The following is a 27,975-nucleotide window of genomic DNA, read 5'->3' as shown; positions in this document are numbered from 1 at the left end:
TTTAATATAGTATTCTCCCCACTTTCATTTGTTCCACGTTTTCCACAACATAATGTTTTTTAAAAGTACTGTGCTTTTGTAAGTTAGATAATATCTTGCAAACAAAATTGAAAGGAAATATGCAAAATGCTATCCTGTAAGGAAGGGTTTGTATTCTCAAGTGAGAAACGGTTCTTACAAATGAATTAGGAAGACTTAATAGCGAATAGAAAAAATGTCAGGAATGGGTAATTCACAAAAGAAGAGATACAAAAAGCTAATAATCATATGAAAACATATCCAACTGCACTAATTATGGGAGAGAGAAGAATGATCCCCCACCAAGGATGTCATGTCCTAATCTACGGACCTGTAAATGCCACTGTACATGGCAAAAAGGGACTTTGCAGATGTTGATCACAGATTCGGGGATGGGGAGATGATCCTGGATTATCCTGATAGGCTCCAAGTAATCACATGGGTCCTCTTGAGAGGGAGGCATAGAGAGAAGGCGACCTGGGAAGAGAAGCAGAATCTCTGAAGGAGATTCAATAAGGCCAAGTTGCTGGCTTTGAAGATTAGGAGGGACTGTGAGCCAGGAAGTGCAGGTGGCCTCTAGAAGCTGGCAAAGGCAAGGAAACCGATTCTCCCTGAGAGCCTCCAGAAGGGAGCAGCTCTGATGACTCCTTGTCTGTAGCGCAGTCACTGTGCCTGAAGGCAAACACAGCACTGCCTTCTGATCTCACTTCAACTTCCAGCCTCCTGGCTCCCGGGGGCTCTACCTCCAGGAGCAGGGCAATTTCCCACTAGTTCTCGGCAATTTCCCACTAGTTCTCGTCCATTTCCTCTCCCCGGTAACTATGTCACAGCTTTTCTGCTCTCCTCCTTTGCAGACAACCTCTCCCCACTTCTCCTCCCAACACATTCCTGTTCTCTCTGCAGTTTGCTGGAGGGAGGGACTCGCCACGTGCCCACAACCCAGTAGAGCGATCAGGGTGCTTTCTCTTCTCCTGCCTCTGCACCCTCCACTTCTCCGTCCTTCCTGTTGCTTTCCATATACTGTGCTCCTTTCACAGGCCAAGCATCCCCTCCCACCTACTCAGGAACATCACTCCTGCAGCTGTCCATCATCACCAGGTTTTTCCTCTCCAGGGATAGGTCCCATCAGCATAGAAACGTGCTTTAAACTAGCCTCCCTGAAAAGCAGTAAAACTTCCCCCACCATGTTTCCCTCTAGCTACATTCCCACTCCTCTGCTTTTCCTCAGAGTAAAAACTCAAGAGTTGTCTATGCCTGCTATCTCTAGTTTCTCCTTTTTTTTTTTTTTAAAGATTTTATTTATTTGACAGACAGAGATCACAAGTAGGCAGAGAGGCAGGCAGAGAGAGAGGGGGAAGCAGGCTCCCTGCAGAGCAGAGAGCCAGATGTCGGGCTCCATCCCAGATCCATGGGATCATGACTGGAGCCAAAGGCAGAGGCTTTAACCCACTGAGCCACCCAGGCGCCCCCTATCCTTTTTGAACCCTCTCCAATTGGTTGTTAACCCATCCTCCGTAAAGAGCTGCACAATGGGAATCATTATTTCCATTTACAGAAGAGGAAACGGAGTCTCAGAGATGCCGGCAGGTTGTTCAAAACCACCCATCATGGGGCGCTTGGGTGGCTCCGTGGTTTAAGCCTCTGCCTTTGGCTCAGGTCACGATCCCAGGCTCCTGGGATCAAGCCCTGAATCAGGCTCTCTGCTCAGCTGGGAGCCTGAATCCCCCCCACCCCCATCTCTGCCTACCTCTCTGCCTACTTGTGATCTCTGTGTCGAATAAATAAATAAAATCTTAAAAAAAAAAAAACACAACAAAAACCCACCCATCAGCACCCAGCTGACTATGACTGCGGCCGGTCCCAGTCACTGGCTTATAAATGCTGATAAAGCATTTATAAGATGTAATCCAATTACTTTATGGACTACAACATAATATATAATATTTTAGATTTTATGTCCATGTCATGGCTTACATAGAGATGTTTTCTCTTGTAGTTACTGCTTTTAGGAAAGAATCTCATGAATATTCCTTTAAGCTATGAGGCTATGTTACTATGATCTATGCTGTATCATATTATTCATAAATTTATTATTTTAGCTAATCCATGCTCTGTATGGAAATGTAGGAAATGGGAACAGTCACATGACCAAAGGCAAATATTGTTAGCACTTTTCTTTCTTTCCAAGTTTTCTTTTCTTCTCTTTTAAAAGATTTTATTCATACACTTGAGAGAGAGACAGAGACAGAGACAGCACAAGCAAGCAGAGAGGCAGAGGGAGAGGAAGAAGCAGACTCCCAGGGGGACACTGAGCTGGGAGCCCAACTCAGGACCTGATCCCAGGACCTGGAGATCATGACCTGAGCCAAAGGCAGACGCCCAACCATCTGAGCCACCCAGGCGCCCCTCTCTCCAAGTTTTCATGTGTGTGTGTGTTTTTTTTTTCTAGTCATACTCATAGCAAATATAGAAAAGCAATCTTGCATTATCTACTAAAATATGCAAATAAATCAACATAAACAAAAACATGTATACTAAGAATGGGAGATGTTTAATTCACCATGGACAAAAACAGGAAATCAGTGTTCAATAAAAGAATAGTTACAGGGAGCCTGGGTGGCTCAGTCGGTTGAGCGTCTGCCTTCGGCTTAGGTCATGATCCCACAGTCCTGGAATCGAGTCCCACATCGGGCTCCCTCCTCCACGGGAGCCTGTTTCTCCCTCTACCTCTGCCTGCCTCTCACTCTGTCTCTTATGAATAAATAAATAATATCTAAAAAAAGAATAGTTACATAATTTGTTTCCTCCTCTGCAGAGCCAACATAATGCTAGTACTTCATTGCATTGTTTTAAGAATTAAGTTAGATGATGTATGGAAAGCGCAGAGTATAAAAAGATGCTCAAAGAGCATGTTACTTTTCCCTCCTCTTATCTCTCAACCCTGATTTTTCTAATTCAGCAGTTTCCAGCTCAGGTCAAAGTTCCCTAACCTGGTCCCACAATTCCAGAATTTCCATTTTTAGGCTGCACTGAGATAAGGTTATTCTGTGAACCCAATAGCTACCAAGGAAACTTAGCTACCACTAGCTCTGTGTCCCGTTTCTCACAAAAATGAGTTCCGCTGCATTGGTTTGCAGCTGTTCGGTATGTCTCCCTGATGGACCTAACTGCCTCTTCAGCTGCAAGTCACCAGCTCTGGGGAATCAGAGCTTCACCCTCGGCTTGTCCCTTTCTCTTTTGATGGCTGCGTTGACAGATTTTTCATTCACTTCTTCTCCCTTGGGATAGCAAGCAATCGTCTTTTTAAGCCTGTATTTAGTTTTCTTGTCCACTTTCGGTATCTCACAAAATCAGGTCTAAAAATAAAACTCCCAGCAAATAAAATAGTGTTGGTACAATAAGTATTTTTTGAATGAGATTCTGTCTTTTTTTTTTTAAGATTTTATTTATTCATTTGACAGACAGAGACCACAAGTAGGCAGAGACGCAGGCAGAGAGAGAGGGGAAAGCAGGCTCCCTGCCGAGCAGAGAGAGCCCGATGCAGTGCTCGATCCCAGGACCCTGGGATCATGACCTGAGCCGAAGGCAGAGACTAACCCACTGAGCCACCCAGGCACCCCTGTCTTTCTTCTTTCTTTCTTTCTTTAAGGTACTCTCTACACTCAATGTGGAGCTTGAACTTATGACCCCTCGATCAGATAGGAGCCCCAAGATTATTTCTTTTCATTGTCCAAAGAAGCATGCTAAAAATATACTATTAGAGTTTATTAAAGGCACACTTAAAAAAAGGGGGGGATTAAATAAAATTAGACTAATAATTTTAAAGATTTTACTTATTTATTTGACAGACAGAGATCACAAGTAGGCAGAGAGGCAGGCAGAGAGAGAGAGAGAGGGGGAAGCAGGCTCCCTGCTTAGCAGAGACCTATGCTGGCCTGGATCCCAGGACCCCAGGATCATGACCTGAGCCGAAGGCAGAGGCTTTCACCCACTGAGCCACCCAGGTGCCCCTGGACTGATAATTTTAAACCATTTGGTTCAAATATTTTTCTTATGCCCCTTAATTTGCTAAAAGGGATCTTAATGAGTAAACAATATTCTAAACATAGAGTAAAAAAAATTCTAGTCATTGTGTTTGTTTACATTTGTTGTGCATTTCTAGCCACTTGTTACAAAGTTTTTGGACTCGAATACAAATGCTGATATAATTTTGGAGAACAATTTTATCCAATCATCTTCTACCCACTAGAACATTCTAGAGAAAAAAAAAAAAAAAGACCATGAAGGGGTCCACAATATGCCACTGTGGCATAAAAATTATTTTAGCAGAAGGCATGTGACTTTTGGAAATCTTTTATAGGTCTAAAAGCAGAGCCTCCTAAAAGAACTCAAACCCAAATTGTCACAGAACAATGAGGTTGGATTGAGTCTCATCACCAGAGACACTGAGAAGTAGTCAACACACCAAAAGAGACATTGTCACAAAACTACCATCTCTCTGGTCTATACTGGTACGGGCCCATGAATCTTCCCAAAAACTCATTTGTTCTCCCACAAATGCCCACTTTGCTCCCCTCCCCTTCCCTTATTACGAAGTCTTTTGTTTTCCAGTAAGTGCCCTTCCTCCATCTGGATGGTATAGGACAAACCTCAAATTCTAACTGCCCCTTTGATGCACATTTTCTGTGAAGTTCTGTATACACATTAATAAAAACACGTGATTAATTTTGGGTTTTTTTTTTTCTTGCCTATCTGTCTTTTGTCAGTTTAGCTCAAAGGCTCCCAACAACTGAATCTAAGAGAGTAGAAGAAAAGTTTTTTTTTCCTCCCCGACAACCTTATGATCTAGCATTTCCAATATTTATTTGCAAATGCCGAATTTTAGAACTTCCTGTGTGCCCTACCATAAGGGAAAGCGTGATGTATGGATTCATTAGTAGGACTATATATGGAAGCTGCAGCAAGGTAATTAATGTCCTGTATGGCCTTGGGCACCCGCCCACCCTGGAATTTGGAAATCAGATTGGCATCAGACAGAGCAGCAATAACTCAAGTCACCCCAAAGAGACTTCCAAACGATTCCATGAGGTAAAGCTGAACCATAACCAGACTGAATATGTAAATATCCCTATAGACTCAGAAGAAAGTGAAGAGGGTAATTGATCAACCCTGAAAGGATTAAAAAAGAAAGGAGCCCAGGGAACAACCTTGGGGGGCAATTCCAGCATTATCCAGAGTCCCGAAAGTCACTCACTTTTTTTTGTTCCAACAGAGTAGGCACTTAATAAGTGGAAGGAAAAAAGGAGTGAGTTTCCTCCTTGTTCCCAGAGGAGGTCCTGGATCCTCCTCCGGGAGGGGGTTCCCACACGCAACCTCCCGATTGTAATATGGGTTCCCCCTAACTTCCTATAGGGTGAGAAAGTGTTGGCAAGGAGTCTCTTCCTCCCGACAGTGAGTATTTCTTCTTAGACATCAACAAAGGAGCCGACTTGAGTGTGGTGCAAGGTTCCGTGGGCAGCAGCCGGTTTCTCAGCATTTCCAGCTAGTTGTGGACCAGTAGTGAAAACCAGGCTCTGGGGGCACTTAGGTGTGAGGAAGCAGCCAGTAGCCCAAAAGACAACACCTCTCAGCCGTCCACCCACAGCACTTGGCTGGGTAAGCAGTTTCCCTTGGTCTCCGCAGCCCTCCATCCTTTCATTCAACAATATTAACTAAATGTCCACAAGGGCCAAACACTGAACTGTGTGTGGGCCCATGAAACAGACAAAACGGGTTCTCGGCCTCCTGAAGGCTGAGCCCTCCCGAGGTCCGCTTCACTGGGTGTACAGCTTAGCAGTCAGGCCCATGGAACACTTGTGGGGGTACGATCTGTGGGAGAGGGACGGGGGAGCGCCAGACGCAGTGGGCGGGGGAGGGGTCTTCTAAATTGAAACCCGAAGGAGGAGCAGGAGTCAATTTTGTGGATGGGAAGTGGTCCAGCTGGAGGGTAAGCAGAGGCAGACTTCTGGAGGTAAGAACAACATTTACGAACTGTTAGCTATTTAGTCTAGAAGCTGGAGTTTAGGAGAGGCACTGGGGAAGAGCAGAGGACTGTGGGGTTGGGGAGGGACAATTTTGAAGTCTGAGGGGCTGTAATAAATCAGATATTCTGAATTTTATCCTCAGGGCAATTGGGGCAAGGGGTAGGTGCTGAGGTATGTTAGCCCAGAGAGAAAACAGACGAAGTCTTCTTAAAAATTTCACCGGCCACAGCAAGAAGAAAGGAGGAGGCAGGAGGAAGACAGAAAGCAGGGAGTCTCTTTAACAACTTAGGCAGCTGGCATCATAACTTACCTTTAATTCGTAATTTCTTCCCCTCTTTTGCTATTCACTTGATTCACAAGATGTTTTCAAGGTCATTTCATTTTCTTCTGACTTTTAAAGATAATTTTAACCTAAATATATTTTCATTTGATGGCAACTATTCTTTGTCCATTTCGGAGTAAATGCTTCTCTTGATAAGTAAATTTTGAATCTTAGGCAAAACACACACGCCTCTGTAATTTTTTTTTTTAAGTTTGTTGTTGCTGTTGTTGTTAATCTCTCCATCCAACGTGGGGTTTGAACTCACAACCCCAAGATCAAGAGTGCCATGTTCTACTGACTGAGCCAGCTAGGCACCCCCTCCCTCTAGTTTCTTCATGATTTTTTAAATTTTATTTGTATTTTATCTCTAGTCTTACATTGAGATCTCCAAAACTCTGTAAAATGGGGGGAGGAAGTGCCCAGAGGGGCTAATCCCCCAGGAGGGAGGGGAAGGTCTTGGGTAGTACATTTAAATGCCTGATGTCCCCACCTGGAGTTCTTCAGAGATGCAAACAGCCCACTGGAGGAAACAACACCCACAAAATTCTGGGCTTTCACTTTCAGGCTCCTTGGGGGGTCAAGGCCCACCCCAAGAAAGCTGGAGGTGGAAGTGTGATGTAAATTTTTTTATCCTCAGAGTGGAAGCCCGAAGGCAGAGCCCCACAGGCATTCTGTTTACCGTTTCAATGGAAATCAGGAATTACAGACCAGAGTCAAGTTAAGTCACCTTTGTACTTCCCTGTGAATGAATTTTCCTATGAATTGTGCCCAGTCTGTTTCCCTGTGCTGATTAGCTGTAAAGCTCATTAAAAAAAAAAAAAAAAAATCCAGCCTGGACTGGTCAGGACTGCCAGGTGGGGAGAGTATATTCCGCCCAGCAGTAGGCCTGGGGGGAGAGGCTCTCTGGGCCGAGTGGAGGGTGCAGAGAGCAGGCTGGGAAGAAAGGAGTCTGGGCGCGGAGGAGGGAGGCCCCGGGGCTCAGAGTGGAAAGCCCTGAGAAAGTTGCTTCTACTGCCACTTAAGGAGCTCCCGGAGGCGCACGGGCAGGGTCCTTAGAAAGGCAGTGAACAAGCCCTGTGGAAGAGGGTTGTGAGGACCGGATGAGTATAAAGGGTTCTCCACATAGACAGAGCATTAGGTATCAGAAGTTCTGCTGTCTATAGAACTCGTGGATAATAGTAGCAATAGTTACCACTAATTGAGCACGGGAATAGTGCTTCGAAAAGCGAACACTCCATATATGTCAGGCACTGTGTCCCGTTTTTCACACACATATACATGATACAAACACATCTCACTCACTGGCTCTTCAAAGAAGTCTGACCAGGTCAGTTCCATTATTTCTATTTTCTGTTGGAGGAAATGATCTCCAAGAGGTTATATATGCAGCAAAATATAATTTGCAGGGGAGTACTTTGGACATTCTCTGAAGATCTCACTTCCTCTTAAACTTAATCTACTCTAATAAAACTGGATATTGAGGCAGTATTGTTTATTCTTCTCTAGTGTTATAAACTCTGGAGCCAGACTGGGTTTGAATCCCAAACTCTCTTTGGCCAAATGGTCACAGAATAGGCATAAAAATAGTGCCTGCCCCACAGAATGCGTATGAGGCTGTATTAGCTAATATGCAAAGTCCTGGGCACGGTGCCTAGAACACAGTAAGTGCTCAATAAAAGTTGGCCACTACTGAAGACCTACATTAGATCACAAGTAGCAAGGCAAGAGTGGAAGGACTATTACGTACAGCAAAGGAAACTGAAAGCTAATAACCTTCACAGCAGAAGGGAAATGTGGAAAACAAATACCCGAGTGCGTAAGTGGAAATGTATTTGATTGGAGAAGAGCATAATAACAATATGTTATATATGTAACACAAGTATGTATATGACATATGACCCTCCGGTCCCCAGATAACATCACACACTCATAACCAGGTTAGGGTGAAGGAATGGACCTGGGGTAATGTCTGTAACATTTTTTTAAAAAATCTGTAACACGTAAGACAATTACCAAACTGAAGAATGAGGAGTCATTCACATTTCTCCAATAGAGCATCATTACAGGTTAGCAAAATTCTTTTGTTGTTGTTGTTGTTTTAAGATTTTATTGATTTATTTGGCAGAGAGAGACACAGCGAGAGAGGGAACACAAGCAGGGGGAGTGGGAGAGGGAGAAGCAGGCTTCCCGCTGAGCAGGGAGCCCAATGTAGGGCTTGATCCCTGGACCCTGGGACCATGACCTGAGCCACTTAACAACTGAGCCACCGAGGTGCCCCTTCTTTTTTTTTTTTTGACAGGAAGTTGGAGTTATTGGTGGGCATGAATATGACAGGATGGGGTAGTGCCAGGTTCTCAGGAGTGCAGAGCCCTCCATTTGTCCAAGGGGCCACGGTCAGGGATGTATTTTACCCCATAGCCAGCTGGGATAAGTCGCTTTTTAGCCACCACGTCTTCAAATTCATCTGCATTGAACTTAGTAAAGCCCCACTTCTTGGGAGATGTGGATCTTCTGGCAGCCAGGGAACTTGAACTTGGCCCTCTGTAGGGCCTCGATCATAGGCTCCTTGTTCTGCAGTTGGTACGGATGGACATGATGACTTGGCGAATGTGGACCCTGGCTACTGTGCCCTGGGGCTTTCCAAAGGCACCCCACATACCTGTCTGCAGCCTAAACTGGAGATAGCCATGAGGTCAGACCTCAGCATCCACTGAAAGGGCTGTCTCCAAGGTCCCTTATGGAAACCCATACAATCAACAGGCTGCATAGAGTACCAAGGAGGCTACTGTTTGCAGCCATGGCACACTGGGCCCCCATAGACAAAGAGCCCAGTCGACTTAATTGGCTGCAGATCTTTTATTTTTTAATGAAGATTTTATTTAGGTGCGTCAGCGTGGCTCAGTAGGTTGGGTGTTGGCCTTGGGCTCCGGTCATGATCCTGGGGTCCTGGGAGTGAGCCCTGCGTCGGACTGCCAGCTCAGCAGAAAGCCTGCCTCTCCCTCTCCCTTTGTCCCTCTCCCTTCTGTGTTCCCTCTCTCGCTGTCTCTCTCTGTCAAATAAATAAACTCTTTAAAAAAAAAAGAAAAAGATTTTATTTCTTTACTTGATAGAGAGAGAGAGAGAGTACAAGTGGGTAGGAGGGTCAGAAGCAGGCTCCCCACTGAGCAGGGAGCCTAACTTGGGCCTTGATCCCAGGATCATGACCTGAGCCAAAGGCAGCCACTTACCTGGCTGAGTTCCCCAGGCACCACTAGGTTAGCTTAATTCTAATCCTATAGTCTAACAAATCAATTTAGGAAAATGTTGGATTGGGCCTTCCTTAGTCTTGTCAAATATAAATTTTATAAAATTAAAATATATTTGTTTTTTTCAAGCTTATTGGCATTTGTTTCAAGTGGGATTGGATTTAATGAAAGTAGACTCTATTATTTAATATTAAATACTGAAGTGACAATAAGTCTTGAGGATAAAAATGTAGACATAATCTTAATGGAGTGAATTAGCTATTACTATTACTATTGATAGATGCTTTTTGGCCAATGTATATCTAAAATAGGAATTATTTCATAATAAAGGTAAATGTGTATGTAACACAAATGGACCCTCTATTATTGAGTATGGGCATCAAGAGAATTAAGTTAGGACCATGCTGTGTGCTGAAATGCTACCCCTTGCTGTGGGGGAACAGGTGCTGTTTGAATAGAAGTATTCTTTTTTTTTTCCTAAATTAAGCTCCAGGCCCAATGCGGAGCTTGAACTCACGACCCTGACAACGAGTTGCAAGCCAGCCAGATACCTCTGAAGGGAAGTATCCTTGATTTTAAACCAAAAACTAGGCTCTGTGAGGGTGGGTTTCAGGAAGGTTGTCAGGACCTCTCCCTTGCCCTGACTCTTGGCCGGCCCTTGAGGAAATGAGATGACTACCCCTCTCTCCCACTAGACTTGGCTCTGAGAAGGGTCTTGCATTTTCTTCTGCCCCCGCTCCTAGCACCAAGCCCGAGAAATGATTGCTGGATGTGGGGAGTAAGGAGGGCCCCATCTGCATCAACGGTCCACGAGCCAGGAATTCAGGGCCCCCAGTGAACTGCAGGCAGAGGATCAACAAACTTTCCTAATAACCAGTTTACTGGTTGACATCACTCTCACTCTCTGTATGTTTCCCTGTGGCATCTCCTAGCAGATAGCTTTAGTTAGGCTGAGCTGAGTACCTGATTCATAGCCACTGATTCCCAGCCTTGGAGGGGAAACAGCGCCTCTTAGAGGCCAACATGCCAGTGGCAGCAGTAATGTGTTAGGGACCCAAAAAGATACACCTTGGGGAATAGATGTAATGGTCCAGGTGAACATCTCCGCTGGGATCGTCTTTAAGCTTAAAGTCTGGAAGGCTTGGGTCACGTGGGTGGCTCAGTCGGTTAGAGCCTCTGCCTTCGGTTCAGGTCATGATCCCAGGGTCCTGGGATCAGAGCCCCGTATTGGGCTCTCTGCTTAACAGGAAGCCTGCTTCTCCCTCTGCCTGCCTCTCTGACTACTTGTGATCTCTGTCAAATAAATAAATAAAATCTTAAAAAAAAAAAAAAACCTTTAAAGTTTGGAAGGCTTATTTTTTATTTAAATTTGTCTTTAAAATTTTTTTATTTAAGATTTATTTGATACAGAGAGAGACAGAGAGAATGCCTGAGCAGGGGAAGGGGCACAGAGAGATTCCCCGCTGAGGACAGAGCACAGAGCCCTACACAGGACTTGATCTTTGGACCTGGAGATCATGACTGACATCATGACCCCAGCCAAAGGCAGATGCTTAAGTGACTGAGCCACCCAAGTGCCCCTCCATTAACTGTCTTAAAAATGCTACTTACTCCCATTAAAATTTTTTTTAACAGAATCATGTATTCCAAAGGTTGCTAGCCTGTTAATTATGATTCCCTTCAACAGTAACTTGGATCTAAAGTCTGAATATTTGTGGGCGCCTAAGTGGTTCAGTCGGTTAAGTGTCTGCCTTCTGCTCAGGTCATGATCCCAGGGTCCTGGGATCAAGTCCCACATTGAGCTCCCTGCTCGGTGGGGAGTCAGCTTCTCCCGCTACCCTTTCCCCCTGCTCACGATCTCTCTCTTTCCCACACTCTCAAATAAATAAAATCTTTTAAAAAAGAAGTCTGAATATTTGTGTCACCACCCTCCAAGCCCCCCAGTTCATACGCTGAAATCCTAACCCCCAATGTGATACTATAGATGACGCCTTTGAGACGTTATTAGGCCACGAGGGCTCCAAATGGGATCTGTATCCTTACAAAGGCAAGAAAGCATTTGTGTTCCTTCAGCCATGTGAGGACACAGCAAGAAGCCAGCCCTCTGTGAACCAGAAAGGAATCTGCCAGCACCTTGACCTTCCCAGCCTCCGGGACCATAAGAAATAAATTCTTGTTGATTTTGAGCCACCCAGCCTCTGGCATTCTGTTATAGTCACTCAAATGGAGTAAGACACTTGGGTAATAGTAAACCAGCTCTGCTCACCCTTGGTTCCGATTTTATGAGAGGCTATAAGCTAAAGTTGGCCAGCTCGGTTTCACGGAAGCGAGAAAGCTTCCGATCATCCCACCACACACCAGGTACTATGCCAGGTGCTAAGCACCGAGCTATTACTGAACACTAACAATGGCTTATATAAATGGCAACGTGTAGTGTCCGTTCGGATGGCTTCTGGAGTTGGAGGATGGCTCCACATGAGAGAGAGAGAGAGAGAGAGAGAGAGCACGAGCAAACTCCCCTTATCTCCACATGTTCTGGCAAGAACCCTGCTTTGTCACAGACTGGAAACAACTGGGCAACAATGTTACTGGGTGGACTTTGTAACCCACTGGTCAGTATTCCCCTTCCCGCAAATGATCTACTTCCCCAGGCGCCTGGGTGGATCGGTTGGTTCAGTGTCTGATCCCAGGGACCTGGAATCGAGTCCTGCATCCGGCTCCCTGCTCAGAGGAGAGTCTGCTTCTCCCTCTGCCTCTGTGCTCTCTCTCCCGTTCTCTGTCTCGATCTCTCAAGTAAATAAAAATCTTAAAAACAAAAAACAAAAAAACAACAACAATCTATTACCCCCAAAATGAGAGAGCTTAGCCTGAGGAAGTAGGTAGCAGGGTTAATTTATGGCAGTTGTCAGGAACGGCCGATGAAACGATTAGGCTGGTGTGGGAAAGCAGGAGAAGGCACAGGCTCTGCATCAGGAACCTCGGATCAAAGCCCGGCCATTGAGTTTTGTGACCTTCAGCAAGTGACTTTACCTCCCTCCTTTGACTTTCCTCTCACAAAAAGGGGATGAGAATAGCGATATCAAGGGGCGCCTGGGTGGCTCAGTGGGTTAAAGCCTCTGCCTTTGGCTCAGATCACAATATCGGGGTCCTGGGATCGAGCCCCGCATTGGGTTACCTGCTCTGCAGGAAGCCTGCTTCCCCCTCTCCCACTCCTCCTGCTTGTGTTCCCTCTCCTGCCGTCTCTCTCTGCCAAATAAATAAAATCTTTAAAAAAAAAAAGTATCAAAAAGAGTTAACGGAGACAATATACACAGTGCTTAGCACAAGGACTTGTTGGTAGTATCTGCTGGTGTTAGGAGGTGAGACCAACTATACTACCCGCAGGTAAAACCGAAGCACAGTGAGTCTTCACAAGATACATGGACTCTTCCGACCTCCCACCCCACGTACACTGTGTAAGCCCAGGTAACGAGAACACAGGTAATAATGAAACACTGATTAAGGACAGGTCCTACCTGGGCCGCGAGAAACACCGACGCAAGCTGCGCCACTCAGACTTCCAGAGTCTTACTGAGTCCGTTACAAGGAGCGGGGCCCTGAGGTTCTGTTGAGTCTGGGCCAAGGCTGGGGCAGCAGCGAGCTAACGCCACTTGCAAGCTGCACATAGCGGCAGCAGAGGGGCCGTGAGTCAGCACAGAAAGCATGGAGGAGGAGATATGCAAGTCAGTGGATCGGACTCATGGGAAAAAAGCCCAGAAAAGAGAATATGAAGCTAGACAGACCTGGGTGGACTGCAACACACACACACACACACACACACACAACCCTGTCAGAGAACTGACTCCCCAGTTCTCATGAGGCTGGGCTGTACTTCTTGAGTATTTCCTTTAAGACTCCTCTATGTCCTGGGGCACCTGGGAGGCTCAGTATCGGCTGCCACTGGCTCAGGTCAAGATCCCAGGGTCCTGGGCTCAAGCCCCGCACTGGACTCCCTGCCCCACTGGGAAGCCTGCTTCTCCCTCTCCCACTCCCCCTGCTTGTGCTCCCTCTCTTGCTGGCTCTCTGTCAAATAAATAAATATAATCCTAAAAAAAAAAAAAAAGTTAAAAAAAATCCCCTATGTCCTTACAATAGACCTTTCTTTGACCTGCATTCTTTTTTATTGTTGTTGCTCCTTAAACAGGAGGGGCCGTGGACTGTCCTAAAACTCAACCCTTACAACCTTCCATTGTGCAATTTCAGAAAAAGAGGAACAGCGGGGTCGCTGTGGATGAGGGGAAGGCTGAACCAGAGGGAGGATGTGGAGAGGCAGGTGTAAGGGACAGAATACTGGCAGCTGCAGAGCTCAGATTTCCTTAGTGGACTTTCACTTAAATATGCGAGCAAGAGGCAGGCTACCGAATAAGCAGAAGTCTGGCGTTTGTACCTCAAGGGGGCTGTTATTCTCTTTCTTTCTTTTTAAGATTTATTTATTGGGGTGCATGGGGTGGCCCAGTTAGTTAAGTGCCCAACTCTGGTTTTGGTGAGGTCACAATCTCAGAGTCGTGAGATCGAGCCCCATGGGGGGCTCTGTGTGGGCATAGAGTTGGCTTAGGATTCTCTCTCCCCCTCTGCCTCTCCTTTCCTCTCCAGACCACTCTCTGCACCCCACACACACTCTTGCTCTCTATCTAAAATAAATAAAGAGTAAGGTGCCCCTTACTATTTCTTTATTTATACCTTACTCATTTGTGGGGGAGATGGTATTCTCTAGTAGGAGTATTTGACAGGGGCGCCTGGGTGACTCAGTGGCTTAAAGCCTCTGCCTTTGGCTCAGGTCATGATCCCAGGGTCCTGGGATAGAGCCCAGCATCGGGCTCTCTGCTCAACAGGAAGACTGCTTCCTCCTCTCTCTGCCTGCTTTCTGCCTACTTGTGATCTCCGTCTGTCAAATAAATAAATAAAATCTTAAAAAAAAAAAAAGGAGTATTTGACAATGAGAAGGATTTGGGAAGACCACAGACATATCCCTCTATGTTCCAGAAGCTGGAATATCTAGGTTATAAGGACTCTCAAAAAGACTTGGGTGCAAAGAGAAGGAAGAAATGTTCCTAAACTTGGGAAGACTGTTGGATCTTTCCCCAAGACAAACTCTTGTATTAAGGGTAAGATTTGTTTCCAGAATCTTATCATTGTTCTTTTCTCAACGTGTCCTTCCTAAGTTACTGTTGTCACAGGACAGGCATCCTGCCTACTCTGAAACCCACTCAAGTCTACCCTTCCTCAATATTAGCTACTGGTCCTCTCTGTAATTAAAATGTTTATTCTTGCAAAGCACGACTCTAATTTAGCACTTAAGATATATGATAGAAAAAAAGATGGATTAATTTATGCTAATATATAAAGGACTGTTTAGTCTAATAGATGATGTACTCTACCCACTGATATTTGCATTTTTTTTTTTTCTAGAGAGAGGAGAACAAGTGGGAGGAGGAGCAGAGGAAGAAGCAGACTCCCTGCGGATCATGATCAGAGCTAAAGATAGATGCTTAACGGACTGAGCCACCCAGGTGTCCCCAACATTTTCACTTTATTGTATTTTATTTTTTTGACATTTGCACTTTAAACGAAGATTTTTTCTCAAGATTTTGTTTATTTATTTGACAGAGAGAGACATCACAAGTATGCAGAAAGGCAGGCAGAGAAAGAAGGGGAAGCAGGCTCCCTGCCAAGCAGAGAGCCCGATGCGGGGTTCGATCCCAGGACCCTGAGATCATGACCTGAGCCGAAGGCAGAAGCTTAACCCACTGAGCCTCCCAGGTGCCCCGATATTTTTTGATCCAAAAGGCCAAGTCCTTCTTAGCATAATTTTGTGCACCGAAATCATCGTACTAGGCAGGTATTTTTTGATCCAGAGGAAATCATTCTACTGGGCAGATATTTTTTGATCCTGAGGTCTTTCCAGGGCCTTCCATGGTCTTTCCATGGTCTTCCCCTACTAGAATATACATTGCGTAAAGGCAGACATTGTTGTCTGTCTGTAATCAGTGTTGAATCTTTAAAGCTGGACTTGGACTGAATAAATGGTGATACCAGGATTCAAATCCAAGTCTGTCTGGCTTTAAAGTATAATGTTCATTCTGCTATATGAAATGGTCTTTCTCTTATAATGTATCTTGTCACCTACCTTATCTTAAGAGGAAAAGAGAAGAGAAATAAAGGAAAGGAATACGAGAGATGGCATCAAAATAGATGAAATGAAATACAGGCTCAGACATTAGCTGCAACATGGGGCCCGCTGGCTTCTTCTTCCAAGCAAATCGATAGTTTTCTCAGGGCTCCAGTTGTTTCTCTTCCAAAACGGTTTCTATTTATTATCTTTCCTAAGTTTCTTATTATTTGTGATTTTTTTAATTTTTAATTTTATTTTTTAGACTTTTATTTTTTTAAAGACTTTATTTATTATTTGACAGAGAGAGCAAGCATAAGCAGGGGGAGTGGGAGGGGCAGAAGCAGCCTCCCCGCTGAGCAGAGAGCTCATGGATGGATGCAGGGCTCCATCCCAGGAACCCTGGGATCATGACCTGAGCCCAAGGCAGATACTCAACTGACTGAGCTGCCCAGGCGCCCTTATTTGTGATTTGTTTTAAAAAACATGCTTGTTAAAAAAATAATTATCCAGTGGAAATTATGGAACAGTTGAAAGAAAACATTACATAGGATCTTCCTACCAAAATACAACCATTCTGAATTCACACCTTGCTACATTTTCTTCTAGGTGTCTTCCTATGCTTATATTTTTATTATTTTTAGAAGATTTTTATTTATCTAAAAGAGAGGGAGCACGTACACGAGTAGGGAGAGAGGAAGAGGGAGAGAAAGAATCTGGAGCAGACTCTCACTTGAGCTTGGAACCCTACTCAGGGCTTAATCTCAGGACCCTGAGATCATGGCCTGAGCCAAACTCAAGAATCAGTTGCTTAACCCACTGAGCCACCTAGGTGCCTCCCTATCATATATACATATATATATATATATATATATATATATATATATATATATACACATTTTTAAAAGATTTTATTTATTTCTTTGACAGAGAGAGAGAGATCAGAGTAGGCAGAGCAGCACAGAGAAAGCGAGGGGGAAGCAGGCTCTCCGCTGAGCAGAGAGCCTGATGCGGGGCTAGATCCCAGGACCTTGGGATCATGACCTGAGCTGAAGGCAGAGGCTTTTTTTTTTTTTTCAAGATTTTATTTATTTATTTGACAGACAGAGATCACAAGTAGGCAGAGAGGCAGGCAGAGAGAGAGAAGGAAGCAGGATCCCTGCTGAGCAGAGAGCCCGATGCAGGGTTCGATCCCAGGACTCTGGGATCATGACCTGAGCCGAAGGCAGAGGCTTAATCCATTGAGCCACCCAGGCGCCCCTTATATTCTAAACTTAGCTATGATCATTCAGTACACATAATTTAAATCCTGATTTATTTTTTCTACCATCACTTTTTTGTTCCGTACTGATATTATTCCCTGATGTTCAGTGTAAAATCCTCAGTTAAATGAAGTGAGACTTTGCTGCCCATTGGTATTAAATTTTCATAATCTTACATACTGATTCTGTGACAAGGGAATTTTAAAATTCCAAGTCTTATTGGCAGAGGGGAAAAAGTTTCCCTCTCTCTGTTAAATATTTTAGGAACTGCAAGGAATCAATAAAACATACAGTTGTGTTTATTTATAAGACTGAACAAACGCCATTATTCTCGAACCATTTTCCCCTCCCAGAGCTTCCCAAATTATCATCACTTGGGGAATGAAGAGCCATTGCCCCAGAGAAGAACAAATGTTTTAGACTCTAAGAAGGTGATCAGCACAAATATATATAAATTTGAATCGAGTTCTTATTTAATATACACGTAATGCTGTCCTAGTAAATGGTCCTAGGACCAACCACTCTACAGTCATGTAGATTAATACAGCATAGAGGTAGTTTTAGTTGTATAGCTCAAGGGATGCCGGAAATACAGAATTTCCAAATCAGTAAAAGGTAACTAAGGTTTAGGGACTATTTATTATCTGTTCTATTCATCACCTGTGTGACTACAAATGATTAAAAATCCAAACAAATTAATAAAAACTTGTCCCCACAAGTTGGGGAGGGGTATTTTTTTTTTTAAGACTTTATTTATTTGACAGAGAGAGATCACAAGTAGGCGGAGAGGCAGGCAGAGAGAGACGGAGAAGCAGGCTTCCTGTGGAGCAGAGAGCCTGATGCGGGGCTGGATCCCAGGACCCTGAGATCATGACCTGAGCCCAAGGCAGAGGCTTAACCCACTGAGCCACCCAGGCACCCCTAGGGGAGGGGTACTTTTAAGTACCAGCCAAGTTACAGCTTCTTGGGGGATGTTTTACAAGCATTATTTAATCCTTACAATGATGCTCCTGGGTTGGCTGCTTACTCCATGTTTCTTCTTCCTTCTTTACTGTAAGAATCTTTGATTCTCTGGCCCTTCACTTCTGCCCTTCCCGGAATGAGGATGCCATGCTGAGGTGAAGCAGCCATCTTCTGCAGCCATCTTTGTGCGTCACCACAAAGACCAAAGGCTCAAGCCGGGGACGGCCGAGCAGAAAGCGTCCGACTTGACTGCAGATGACTTCTCGGAGCCACTCTGTGCCAGCGCCGCTCTTCCTTCCTCCTAATTTGTCTAAGACACTCCTTGGTTTCCCGCTGTTGCACACAGCCATCCCAACTGGTACAGCCAACTGAAGTCACTTCCCCAAGGCGACACTGTCCGAAAGTGGCAAGACGAGAATGAAAACCCAGGTGTGCCTTGGTCTGCAAGAAAACCTTGTCTTTCTAGCCTCTGCCATGCTGAAGCCCAGGCTTCTCTCTCTGGGAAATAAGAAGAAGGATTTCTACCCTTCCTGGATGATAGACACGCTTAGAGCGGCACCTGTCACCGAGGACAGACACCCAGGGTTTGCTGAGTCAGGAGTCAAGGACCCCAGTACAACTGTGTTCAGTATTCAGCTCTACAGAGCTATTTTAAGTGCTGAGGGGGAAAAAAAAACAAAAAACCCCACAACCAACTGTTTCTGCGGGTGTACTACTCTAGCTGCAGAAATGAGTCAGCAGTTTCATTGAGTTTCTCAGCTCTCTCTGTCCCCCTCCTCTTCTCTGCCTCCTCTCTCCTTCCTAGAAGGCCTTCTCATCCCACCAGTGGGCTCCTGCAAGCCCGGCTCCCGACCCCAGCCCACCCCCCAAAAAGGGGGCCGGGCGTATGGATTCCGCGAGAAAAGCTCTATGAACGGAGCGGCTCATTCTGCTGGGGAAGAGAGGAGGAAGCCCAGGGGAGGGACCATCCTTTCCAGACCCGCAGGGAAAAATCAAAAGCAGGGAGCTGAGCCGCAGTCCAGAGGAGCAGACGCTAAACGCTCCAGGCAGGGGAGTTAAAGCCGCAGGAAGGTACTGATTCCTCGCCAGACTTGCAAGGACACAGCAGGGCTTGGAATCGCTCATTTCTATTGCAAGCAAATGTGTTAAATGTGTACTTTGGACTGGTTTGAAAAGGTTTGAATTGTGAACTTTCAAAAAAACAAAGATCTTGAGACGTACTATACCGTGACATAAGTACCAAAGTACCAGGAGAGTCATTTTGCTCTGACCCAGATACTAGAACCAGACCTAGATAGCCGGGCCCTCACAGGAAGGAGACTGGCTGTGGCAAGGACCTATTGGGACCTTGGACTCTGAGCTACTTAGGAGTCGCTATTCACAGACCCGGGAGAGAGGGAGCGGTTTTGGGACTTGGGTCTGGGGCGCGTGGGTGCGGCAGGGTGTGGTCCTGCTCTGGAAAACTGCGCGTGTTTGGGAGAACTGGAGGTGGGGAGAACAAGCCGCAGCCCTTCCAACTCTTCATGCTACCTACAGCTAGCGAGGCAGCGAGGCCACGTCAGGGAATGGTCAGGCCAAAGAGGAGACTTTTCTCTGCCTCTCTGTGCTCCCGATCTTCCAATCGTTCATTTCTCTGCAGTGGACACCTGAGCCCCTGGCAGAGGACTGGATCCTCACCCAACTCTCCCTTCTTTTCTCAAATTGTCTGCCTATGTCAGTTCTGGGCTCTTCAGCTCCTATGGGCAAGTGACTGAGCCCACCCCCAATTATGTGTGCTGTGTTCAACAACCACAGGCTATTGGCCCCTTATGGTCAACGTCACTGAAGGGCTGGAAATGGGGAGAGAATGGACTTTGGAGGTGTGGGCTGGGTTTTGAGAAGTTCTGGTCCAGGTCAGCTAACCATCCTGCTGGCCTGGAGGCCCAGTCTACCTCCACAGACTGTTTTCCAATCTGAAGAGTCACCCTACAGAGTCCCCTGGCATCCCGTCCCCATACATGTACTCACTTGGGCCGCAGACTCAGGCAAATGCATTAGGTCAGCTGCAACTTGCTCCAGGATCCTGGATTGCTGGTAGAGGTGGCAGTGACTCCACAATAAACCATCTCAAGCTTCCCTGGGATCTTGGCATCAGCTAGTATCGTGAACTTCAAAGGATTTGGTCTCGCTATGGACTGCGGTAATAAAAAGCCCCATTCTAGCTGTTCTAGACCTGCCTGTTCGGCTAGCCAGAAGGTTTGGGGGGAGATGGTGGGTGTGGTAGGGAAGTGACTGCAACTTCTCCAGGGTGGGCAAGAGCACCGGGGCTTGGATCGGATAAATCCGTCCCCCAATAAATAGTTTAATAAAAGGTCCTTTTGGAACTGAAAATGGGATTTCCCAATGTAGATGTCTCCTAAGTAAGCAATTCTGTTTATGGTATTTTCTCAAAAATGGAAACACACCTGGACTGCAGTTTTGTTTTGTTGGGTTTTTTTAAAGGGTAAAGATACAGCTTTGCTTGTCGTCAGAAACACAATGCAAAGTGAAATTGCTTTTATTACATAATGCAACATGATCTTTGAACCTTTTGCAAAGCAACAGAACTGAGGCTAGCAATAGGCTAGTAGCATTGCTGGGAAATTATTTTTCCAAAAAAAATTGGCCAGTAGTCAAGTCCATTAGGGCATAGTGAGCATCTATTGTTTTTCCTATCCTGATAAAATTTCCCCTGGCACGGTATTCCAGAATTCCTTTGAAGAAAGTCCCTGTTCCTGCTCTTATGCCTTCTACTTTGAGATGAACTGAGAACTCACTGCTGGCTGTGGAGTGGGCACATGAATCAAGGTCCATCAGTGTATCTCACACACTGGGCTACACAACTTGACCCAACACATGGGCACATGACTCAGCCAGATGCCACGAGTCATGAGAGAGCTTAGGAGTCTTCCCTGGTAAATTTGGACCTGGGAGATTATAGGACTGACAGCCATCTTGGCCTTGTGTGGAGCCAGAGGAAAAAAATGATAAAAGAGCAGAGACCAGGGGCACCTGGGTGGCTCAGTGGGTTAGGCCTCTGCCTTTGGCTCAGGTCATGATCTCAGGGTCCTGGGATCGAGTCCTGCATCGGGCTCTCTGCTTGGCAGGGAGCCTCTCTGCTTCCTCCTCTCTCTCTCTCTCTGCCTACTTGTGATTTCTCTCTGTCAAATAAATGAATAAAATCTTAAAAAAAAAAAAAAAAAAGAGCAGAGCCCAGAAATAGAGAAAACCCAGATCCTGAGGACATTGTCTTGATGCCCCCAGATTAAACCATATCTAAACTAACAGTCTTTCCAGTAACATCAGTCAATATAGTTTCAGTTAAGCACAATTATAGAGTAATATCTTTATATGTTCAGTTTTTAAGAAAATGATCACATACACCAAAGACGATCTGGGATCTGGCTCTCCATTCTAATCTTTACTGAGTTCTTACTATGATTCAGGTATTCAAGTATTTCTTCTGAAAGATTTATGTATTTTAGGGGTGCCTGGGTGGCTCAGCAGTTAAGGGTCTGCCTTCAGCTCAGGTCATGATCCCAGGGTCCTGGGACTGAGCTCTGCATCAGGCCCCCCCCGCTCAGCAGGAAGTCTGCTTCTCCCTCTCCCACTCTCCCTGCTTTTATTCTGTTTCTCACTGTGTTTCTCTCTGTCAAAAAATAAGTAAAGTCTTTAAAAAAAAAAAAAGATTTACGTATTTTGGAGAGAAAGAGTACGCACAGGTGAGTGCATGCAGGGGTGGGGTGGGGGTGAGCAGAGGAAGTGGGAGAGAGGAACTTTAGCAGATCTCAAGTCAGGGCTCTATGGAGATCGCTACCTGAGCTGAAACCAAGAGCTGGCTGCTCCACTGAGGGCGCCACCCAGGGGCCCCTCAGATATTAAGTATTAGGCACATTCAAGATATTCTCTAATAAAATCCTAACAACCACCTTTACTTCCTTTCTAAACAGGTAGAGCAGGAATTTGAACCCTAGACTCTAGAGCACATGAGGCTGCTTGACTATTATGAGTCCATCCCTTGGCTACATTTCTCATCTCTTAAGGGATGTGGCTGCCCCAAATTTGAGCCTCTCAATCTTTTTGTTCAAATGAAATAGGCAATGTAAACAAATGAAATCGATAGAGTGGAACAGGACAGGGGCCCAGAACCTTCTTTCTTGCATCCTCCTCTCCTAAGGAATTCTTAGGACTTTGAAAAAATATTTTGAGGGGCGCCTGGGTGGTTCAGTTCGTTAAGCATCTGCCTTCAGGTTATGACCCAGGAGTCCTGGGACTAAGCCCCCCCACCCCCCAATCAGTTTCCCTGCTTGGCAGGGAGTCTGCTTCTCCCTCTGCCCCTCCCCCTGCTCACTCTCTCTCTCTCTGTCTCATAAATAAATACAATTTTTAAAAAAATAAAAAAATAAATTTTGAAAAGCACTTCATGGGACCCAATAAGGATGAAGGTATGTACACCCTCTACATACCCACACGGAACAATCTCTAAAATATATTAAATGGGATAAAGATGTAGAACAGCATATACAATGTGCTACATTAATTTATGTTATTTTTAAAAAGAGAAAGACAGGGATATTTTGATATCTAGAAGGATAAACAAGAACGGTTTTCACTGATTGCCTGAGTAGCCAAGGAATACAGTAGGGTAGCTTTTTACTATATGCCCTATTGTGCTTTTTATTTTGACCATGTGAATGTATCACCTGTCTTAGAAAAAGGAGGAGGAAGGGAAGGAGAAGGAGGAAGAGGAAGAGGAGAAGGAGAACAGGAAGGAGAAGAAAACCACTTATTAGTGTGAATCTCCAAGCAAGGTAAGCTGGCCACTGGGAGATCGAGACGGTTCTCCCAGTGGGCTGAGATCTAGTCCTAAAAATATAAATTCTTTCTCCCACCCAACATTTACCTTCACATATGACTAAACATGAGCTATTAAGATAGTGATTAAAGGCCAACAAAATATTCATCAAGTAAAAAATGAGCACGTTAATAACATTTTCTGGGGACCCCGGTGCAGACTCTGCTGAGAAAGTCAGCTGCCACACAATGCTGAGCAACGCTGCAGAATTTCTGCTCCGAGGCACACAGGCTGAAAGCAGGAATTTCCTCGCCTCGGGAATTCATTCACCCAGAGTTACCAAGTGCTCAGTACGTGTCAGATACTGTGCTAAGCGCTGAGGATAAAGCATTTCACGAAAGGACTAAAATCACTGCCCGTATGGACTTACATCTTGCTGGCAATGAGGACAGAGACAATAAACAAGATAAAGATGTAAAATACATACTGTACTCCATTAGTGCTACAGTGAATATTTTTTTCACATTTTATGAAACCTGAAAGTGGGATGTATCTTTCGGTAGATGCATGTGACAGCTGGCGGGGCTTAATTTTTTTCTTTCTCTGAGGGGCACTTAATGGTGTCTTAGATCTGATGAAATATAGGAAAATACTACAGATGGGAGAATACCGTCCCAGACTGACACGGGCTACAGAGAAAAATAAGCAGAGCGGAGAGAGAAAGAGTATGAGGAAACTCATACTCTTTAAACAGTCAGGAGAGATCTGGGTAACATTTGAGCAGAATTAAACAGGTGAAGGAGCGAGCCATTCATTCCTCTGTCCTGGTGGAACAGCATCCCCAATATGGGAAAAGAACAAGGGGGGAGGGGAGAGTACGTTTCAGAAACACAACGGCTAGTGTGGCGGGAGTGGAGGGAACGTAGCAGGAGAAGAGGTCAGGGGATAAGAGGGGGGCCAGATTACATAGGGGCTTGATCATTGCCTTTGGTGTACAAGAGGCTGGGTAGCATTGTAGCCAAGAGCGCAGGCTTTGGAGCCAGATCTTGGATTTATGCCCTACATTTGCCACTTCCTAGCTATATGACATCTGGCAAATTACTCTCTTCCTGTTTCACCATCTGTAAAATGGGGCTATTGTCACTACCTACCTCATGAGGTTGCTGTGAGGATTAAGTAAAGTATTTCATGTAAAACACTTTGGATAGACAGAGCCTGGTAAATAAGGCGTACCACCTATGTGTTTAATATTGTTATTATTTGATTGGTTATGAATTTTGATAGCTGTCTCATCCTTAGTAATTTATTTTTCTCTCTGTTGTTTGGTTAATGGCTAGTAATGCGTAATTGTATCAACAATGCTTTGGGGGGCCCTTGGCTGGTATGCAACTCTTGATCTCTGGGTCATGAGTTCGAGCCCCACATTGTGCAGAGTTGGCTTAAAAAAAAGCAAAACAAAACAAAGTTCTGCAGTAATTAGTCTCTGAACACCTGTGTATGGTATATTTCAAGTACAAATTATCATTTCATCTTTCTAAGCAGGTATAGACAATACTCCACCACACCACCATCCCCCCAACCAAAAAACAATCTTGTGCAATTATGTTCCATTGCTTAGTTGAGTTTGCCAGGAGAAAGTTAGGATGGGGAAAGGGGGCCACTGCAGAGACACTGAAGTAGGGGATTGTAAGGAAGCAATTTAAATCATGAATTTTGCACCAGTTAATTTTGTTGTTGCTTTGTTATCCGGTTTGGTTTAAAGAAAAACCACTTTTATTCACCCAAGTTAAAATTTTTGATTATGTGTATTTGATTTTATTTTTTTAAGATTTATTTATTTGACAGACAGAGAGAGAGAGAGTGCATAAGTAGGCAGAGTGTCAGGCAAGGCGGAGGGCGAAGCAGGCTCTCCACTGTGCAGGGAGCCCCGTTTGGGGCTCGATCCCACTCTGGGATCAAGCCCTGAACCGAAGGCAGCCGTTTAACCAACTGAGCCACCCAGGCGCCCCTGATTATGTGTATTTTAACGATTTGTGGCACTCTTATCCTGAATATTTAGATTTATGGAAGTCTGAAGCGTAAGTCAGGTAGTCACAATTTTTTCACGTTTTCTCTTCCTTTATTTAAGAAACAGTCCTTGAACATCTACCACATTAAAGAAATTATACTGGGTGATTAAAGGGCACAAACAGGAACAAGACAAGGTCCCTGACTTTTCTCTATAAAATTGGTGGAAGTACATTCATATGTAACTCCCTTTCTCTTAAATAAGAAGTCCATTTCATGGCTGTACTGCAATCATGATGCCTGTGGTCCTCTTTCAGACCCCAAACGAGGGACAAATTAGCCACGGTCCCCTCTCTACTTCCTCTTGAGACTGGGAGTGGTGAGCAGTTCCACCTCTTGCCAGACACCAAGACAGAGGCAAGATTCTGAGATTGCAGGGAGAATGGGGGCTCGACCGTTACCTCCTCTGGACCCACTGTCCATCCCTCCTGCCCATAGTCCTTCCAGCCCACGGGATGCTGTTAGGAAAGAAAACAGGTCAACTGGAGGGAAAACTCACTGTATGCTGTTCCTGACCTACAATACTCACCAGGTTAAAACAAAGCAGGACACTTTGACAAGGTCGGTGCTTAAAAGAATTTAGCTCAAATGTCAAGGCACTGTTTTTTACTATGAAAGAACACATGCAGTAGATATCCATGGGCCCTACTCCAGATGATGGGATAGAGTGAGGCACAGGAAGAAGGGGAGGAGAGGCTCCCGAAAGGCTGGGGCTTAGGGACTGAGTGAGGTTCTTTGCATACTTTACTTGGTAATAGCAATGCTGAGCATTTATTGGTCACTTTTTTTAGGCTGCAACAAAATGCACCCATGGAAAATGTCTGAAGCAAATGTCAAGTGTCCAGTTTTAAAGCAAAAGACAATGCTAAGTGCACAGTATTTTGGGCAGTACGATATCAACCATTCTCCAAGTCACCCAAGCTTAAAACCTTGGCAGTAGGAAAGGAACTTTCACCATAACCTCCATGATATGTGTTATCTACCATTCCACCGCACAGATGAAAAAAGGACCCTCCTCCTCAGCATCATATTCATATATCCACAATGTCTTCTTCATTTATCCATCAGTCTCATCTTTTATGATAGTGCCAACCACACAGAGATACAGAAATGAGTAACATAATCCTGCCCTTAACAGTTTGGCTTCCCAAGCATTTACTGAGTGTCTTCCACATATTAACCACGGCCAAGTGCTAGCACAGACATATGTATCCGGATTTCGGGGAAAGCTTTCAGATGATGCCAGAGTTAAGTCTTAAGGAACCAGTAGGAGTTTCCTGGATGAGGATGTGGGAGGGCAAGGGCATATCCAGGCCTAATTCCAGAGTATGTGGGGGAGGCATCAGCTGGAAAGATAGAAGCCAGAACGTAACAGGCCTGTACCGCAAGCTACAGAGACTGGGTTTTATTATGGAGCAGATGGACAACCACCGGAGGATTTTAAGAAGAGTATCAACATGGACAGATGTTTTGTCATTGTTAGACTCGTGGAAGGGTGACTGGACTGGACAGAAGCCAGGGCTTGAATGCAGATAAACTGGTTAGGAAGCTGCTGCTATAATCTTGGTGAAAAATAATGAGAACATCAACTGTGTCAGAGGCAGAGAGGATGAAGAACATAGGACCTGTTCGAGAAATATTCTAGAAATAGAAATGAATGGACCTGAGTACTGGGCTTGTGGGGGTGGAATCCAGAACATAAGATTCCTCCCAGTGTCCTCCTAGCTCAGGCAATTATCTGGCTAGTGGTACTGTTGAGGGCAGCAAGGCACAAAGAAGCATATTGATGTCTGTCTTTCCTTTTTTTTTTTTTTCCTTCAGTGGAGCCTGGGGGGAAATGATGAGTTCAGTTTTAACGCTGAATTTGAGACCTGCAGGGGATCCAAGTGGAGAGGTGTGTGAATCAGTAAGCTAACTCGACCCTGCGCTTTTCAGGCTCAAGAAATCGACTAGCCTACTCCAGAAGCATGTGTGCCTACCTGGGCAATCTCATTTCGAAAGGAACAGGGCATTCCATTTTGAGAAAAATGACATTTTTCACGTTTAAAAAGAAAAAGCACTGAAAATGCAGGGCTTGTGAGTTAATAACAAAACGGGATGCTCCTAGCTGCCCAACTGACACTACAGATCCATGCCGTTTCTCTCACTAAATGCAGGGTTCGACCACCTCACACCGCCTGCAAACAGCGGCGTACCTGGCGTTAGGATCTAGGAATTCCTTTTGTAACAGGTTTGGAGAGCAAGGACCGGGAAACGCGCCCTCCGGTGGCCGTGGAACGAGGGGGCTCGACCACTCTTTACCACCAGACAAAGCCCTGTGAAGACATGCAGTTTACAAGGATCGGAAGGCCCCAAGGCTCCTACGGCTAAACCGCAAACCCGAAGGAACCTCCCAGGGGCCGGGACCCCTTACCTGTCACGTCGGCCGAAGTAAAATTTCACTTTCGACTCCACAAAATACGACCCCAGACTCGACAGCTGGCAGTAAGTCCCCTCCGGCGACAATTAAACACCCCGCAAGCCAAAACACGGACGCTACCGGGATTCTCTCCAGCCGGCAGGGCCGGGCTCCGACCACGTGGGTGACGGGGCCAGCGGTAGCTACCCGCGGAGGGCGGGAGTAGGAGGCGTGTCCCTGCCGAGGGAGGAGGGGCCAGCACGGTGGGCGGGGCTTGGGCGGGTACGGGCTACCGGACTCCGCTCGTCTACTTTTCCCCTTTGCCTTCGCCCTTCGAGCCGCCACGTAATGCCACGTCCCCGCGCATGCGCATCTTCACTAGTGGTGGCGGCTGTTTCCGGGCTTAGGGGGCCGGAGCGGCCGCCGGGTAGGAGGCGTTGGTGGCCGCGGCTGGGGAGTGCAGAGTGCGGGCTTGGGGGCCAGGCCCTGCCGAAGGCAGGGAAAGTTACCTTTTCTTTCCCGAAGGGGCCGGTAGAGCCGGTGGCTGAGCGACAAGATGAATTTCCTCCGCGGGGTAATGGGGGGTCAGAGCGCCGGACCCCAGCACACAGAAGCCGAGACGGTGAGAGGAGCGCGATGGGTCCGGGACTTGGGGAGGGTTCGGGCAGGAACGGGACGGAGGATTCGGGGCCTGGAGGTGACTTCCCGCGCCCCGC

At 45.7% G+C, this 27,975-nt stretch overlaps 2 protein-coding genes and 1 non-coding gene across 4 annotated transcripts in view; 1 reads left to right on the top strand and 2 right to left on the bottom strand.

The window, feature by feature from the left end:
* G3BP2 (G3BP stress granule assembly factor 2) overlaps positions 1-27,378 on the bottom strand; it is an 87,797-nt gene extending 60,419 nt beyond the window's left edge. The window contains exon 1 of the mRNA XM_044226180.1: positions 27,275-27,378. The gene's annotated coding sequence lies outside the window, so the exon portion shown is untranslated. The remainder of the gene's footprint in view (positions 1-27,274) is intronic.
* On the bottom strand, positions 9,081-9,214 carry LOC122890809. Its single transcript, XR_006381230.1, has one exon. It is a non-coding gene; the product is annotated as a small nucleolar RNA SNORA70 (small nucleolar RNA).
* Positions 27,379-27,632: 254 nt separating the features above from the next.
* Positions 27,633-27,975, top strand: part of USO1 (USO1 vesicle transport factor) — a 90,285-nt gene continuing 89,942 nt past the window's right edge. Inside the window, exon 1 of one of the 2 annotated variants that reach the window (XM_044226176.1) lies at positions 27,633-27,881. In XM_044226176.1, coding sequence (XP_044082111.1) covers positions 27,816-27,881 — 66 coding nt within the window. In that variant the 5' untranslated portion in view covers positions 27,633-27,815. The remainder of the gene's footprint in view (positions 27,882-27,975) is intronic. The other variant, XM_044226177.1, reaches the window with a different exon arrangement.

This window comes from Neovison vison, chromosome 11 (assembly GCF_020171115.1).
Source record: "Neovison vison isolate M4711 chromosome 11, ASM_NN_V1, whole genome shotgun sequence".
Lineage (NCBI taxonomy): Eukaryota > Metazoa > Chordata > Mammalia > Carnivora > Mustelidae > Neogale > Neogale vison.
The sequence above is the reverse complement of the archived record's forward strand: the minus strand, read 5'-3'. Positions and strand labels throughout refer to the sequence as shown.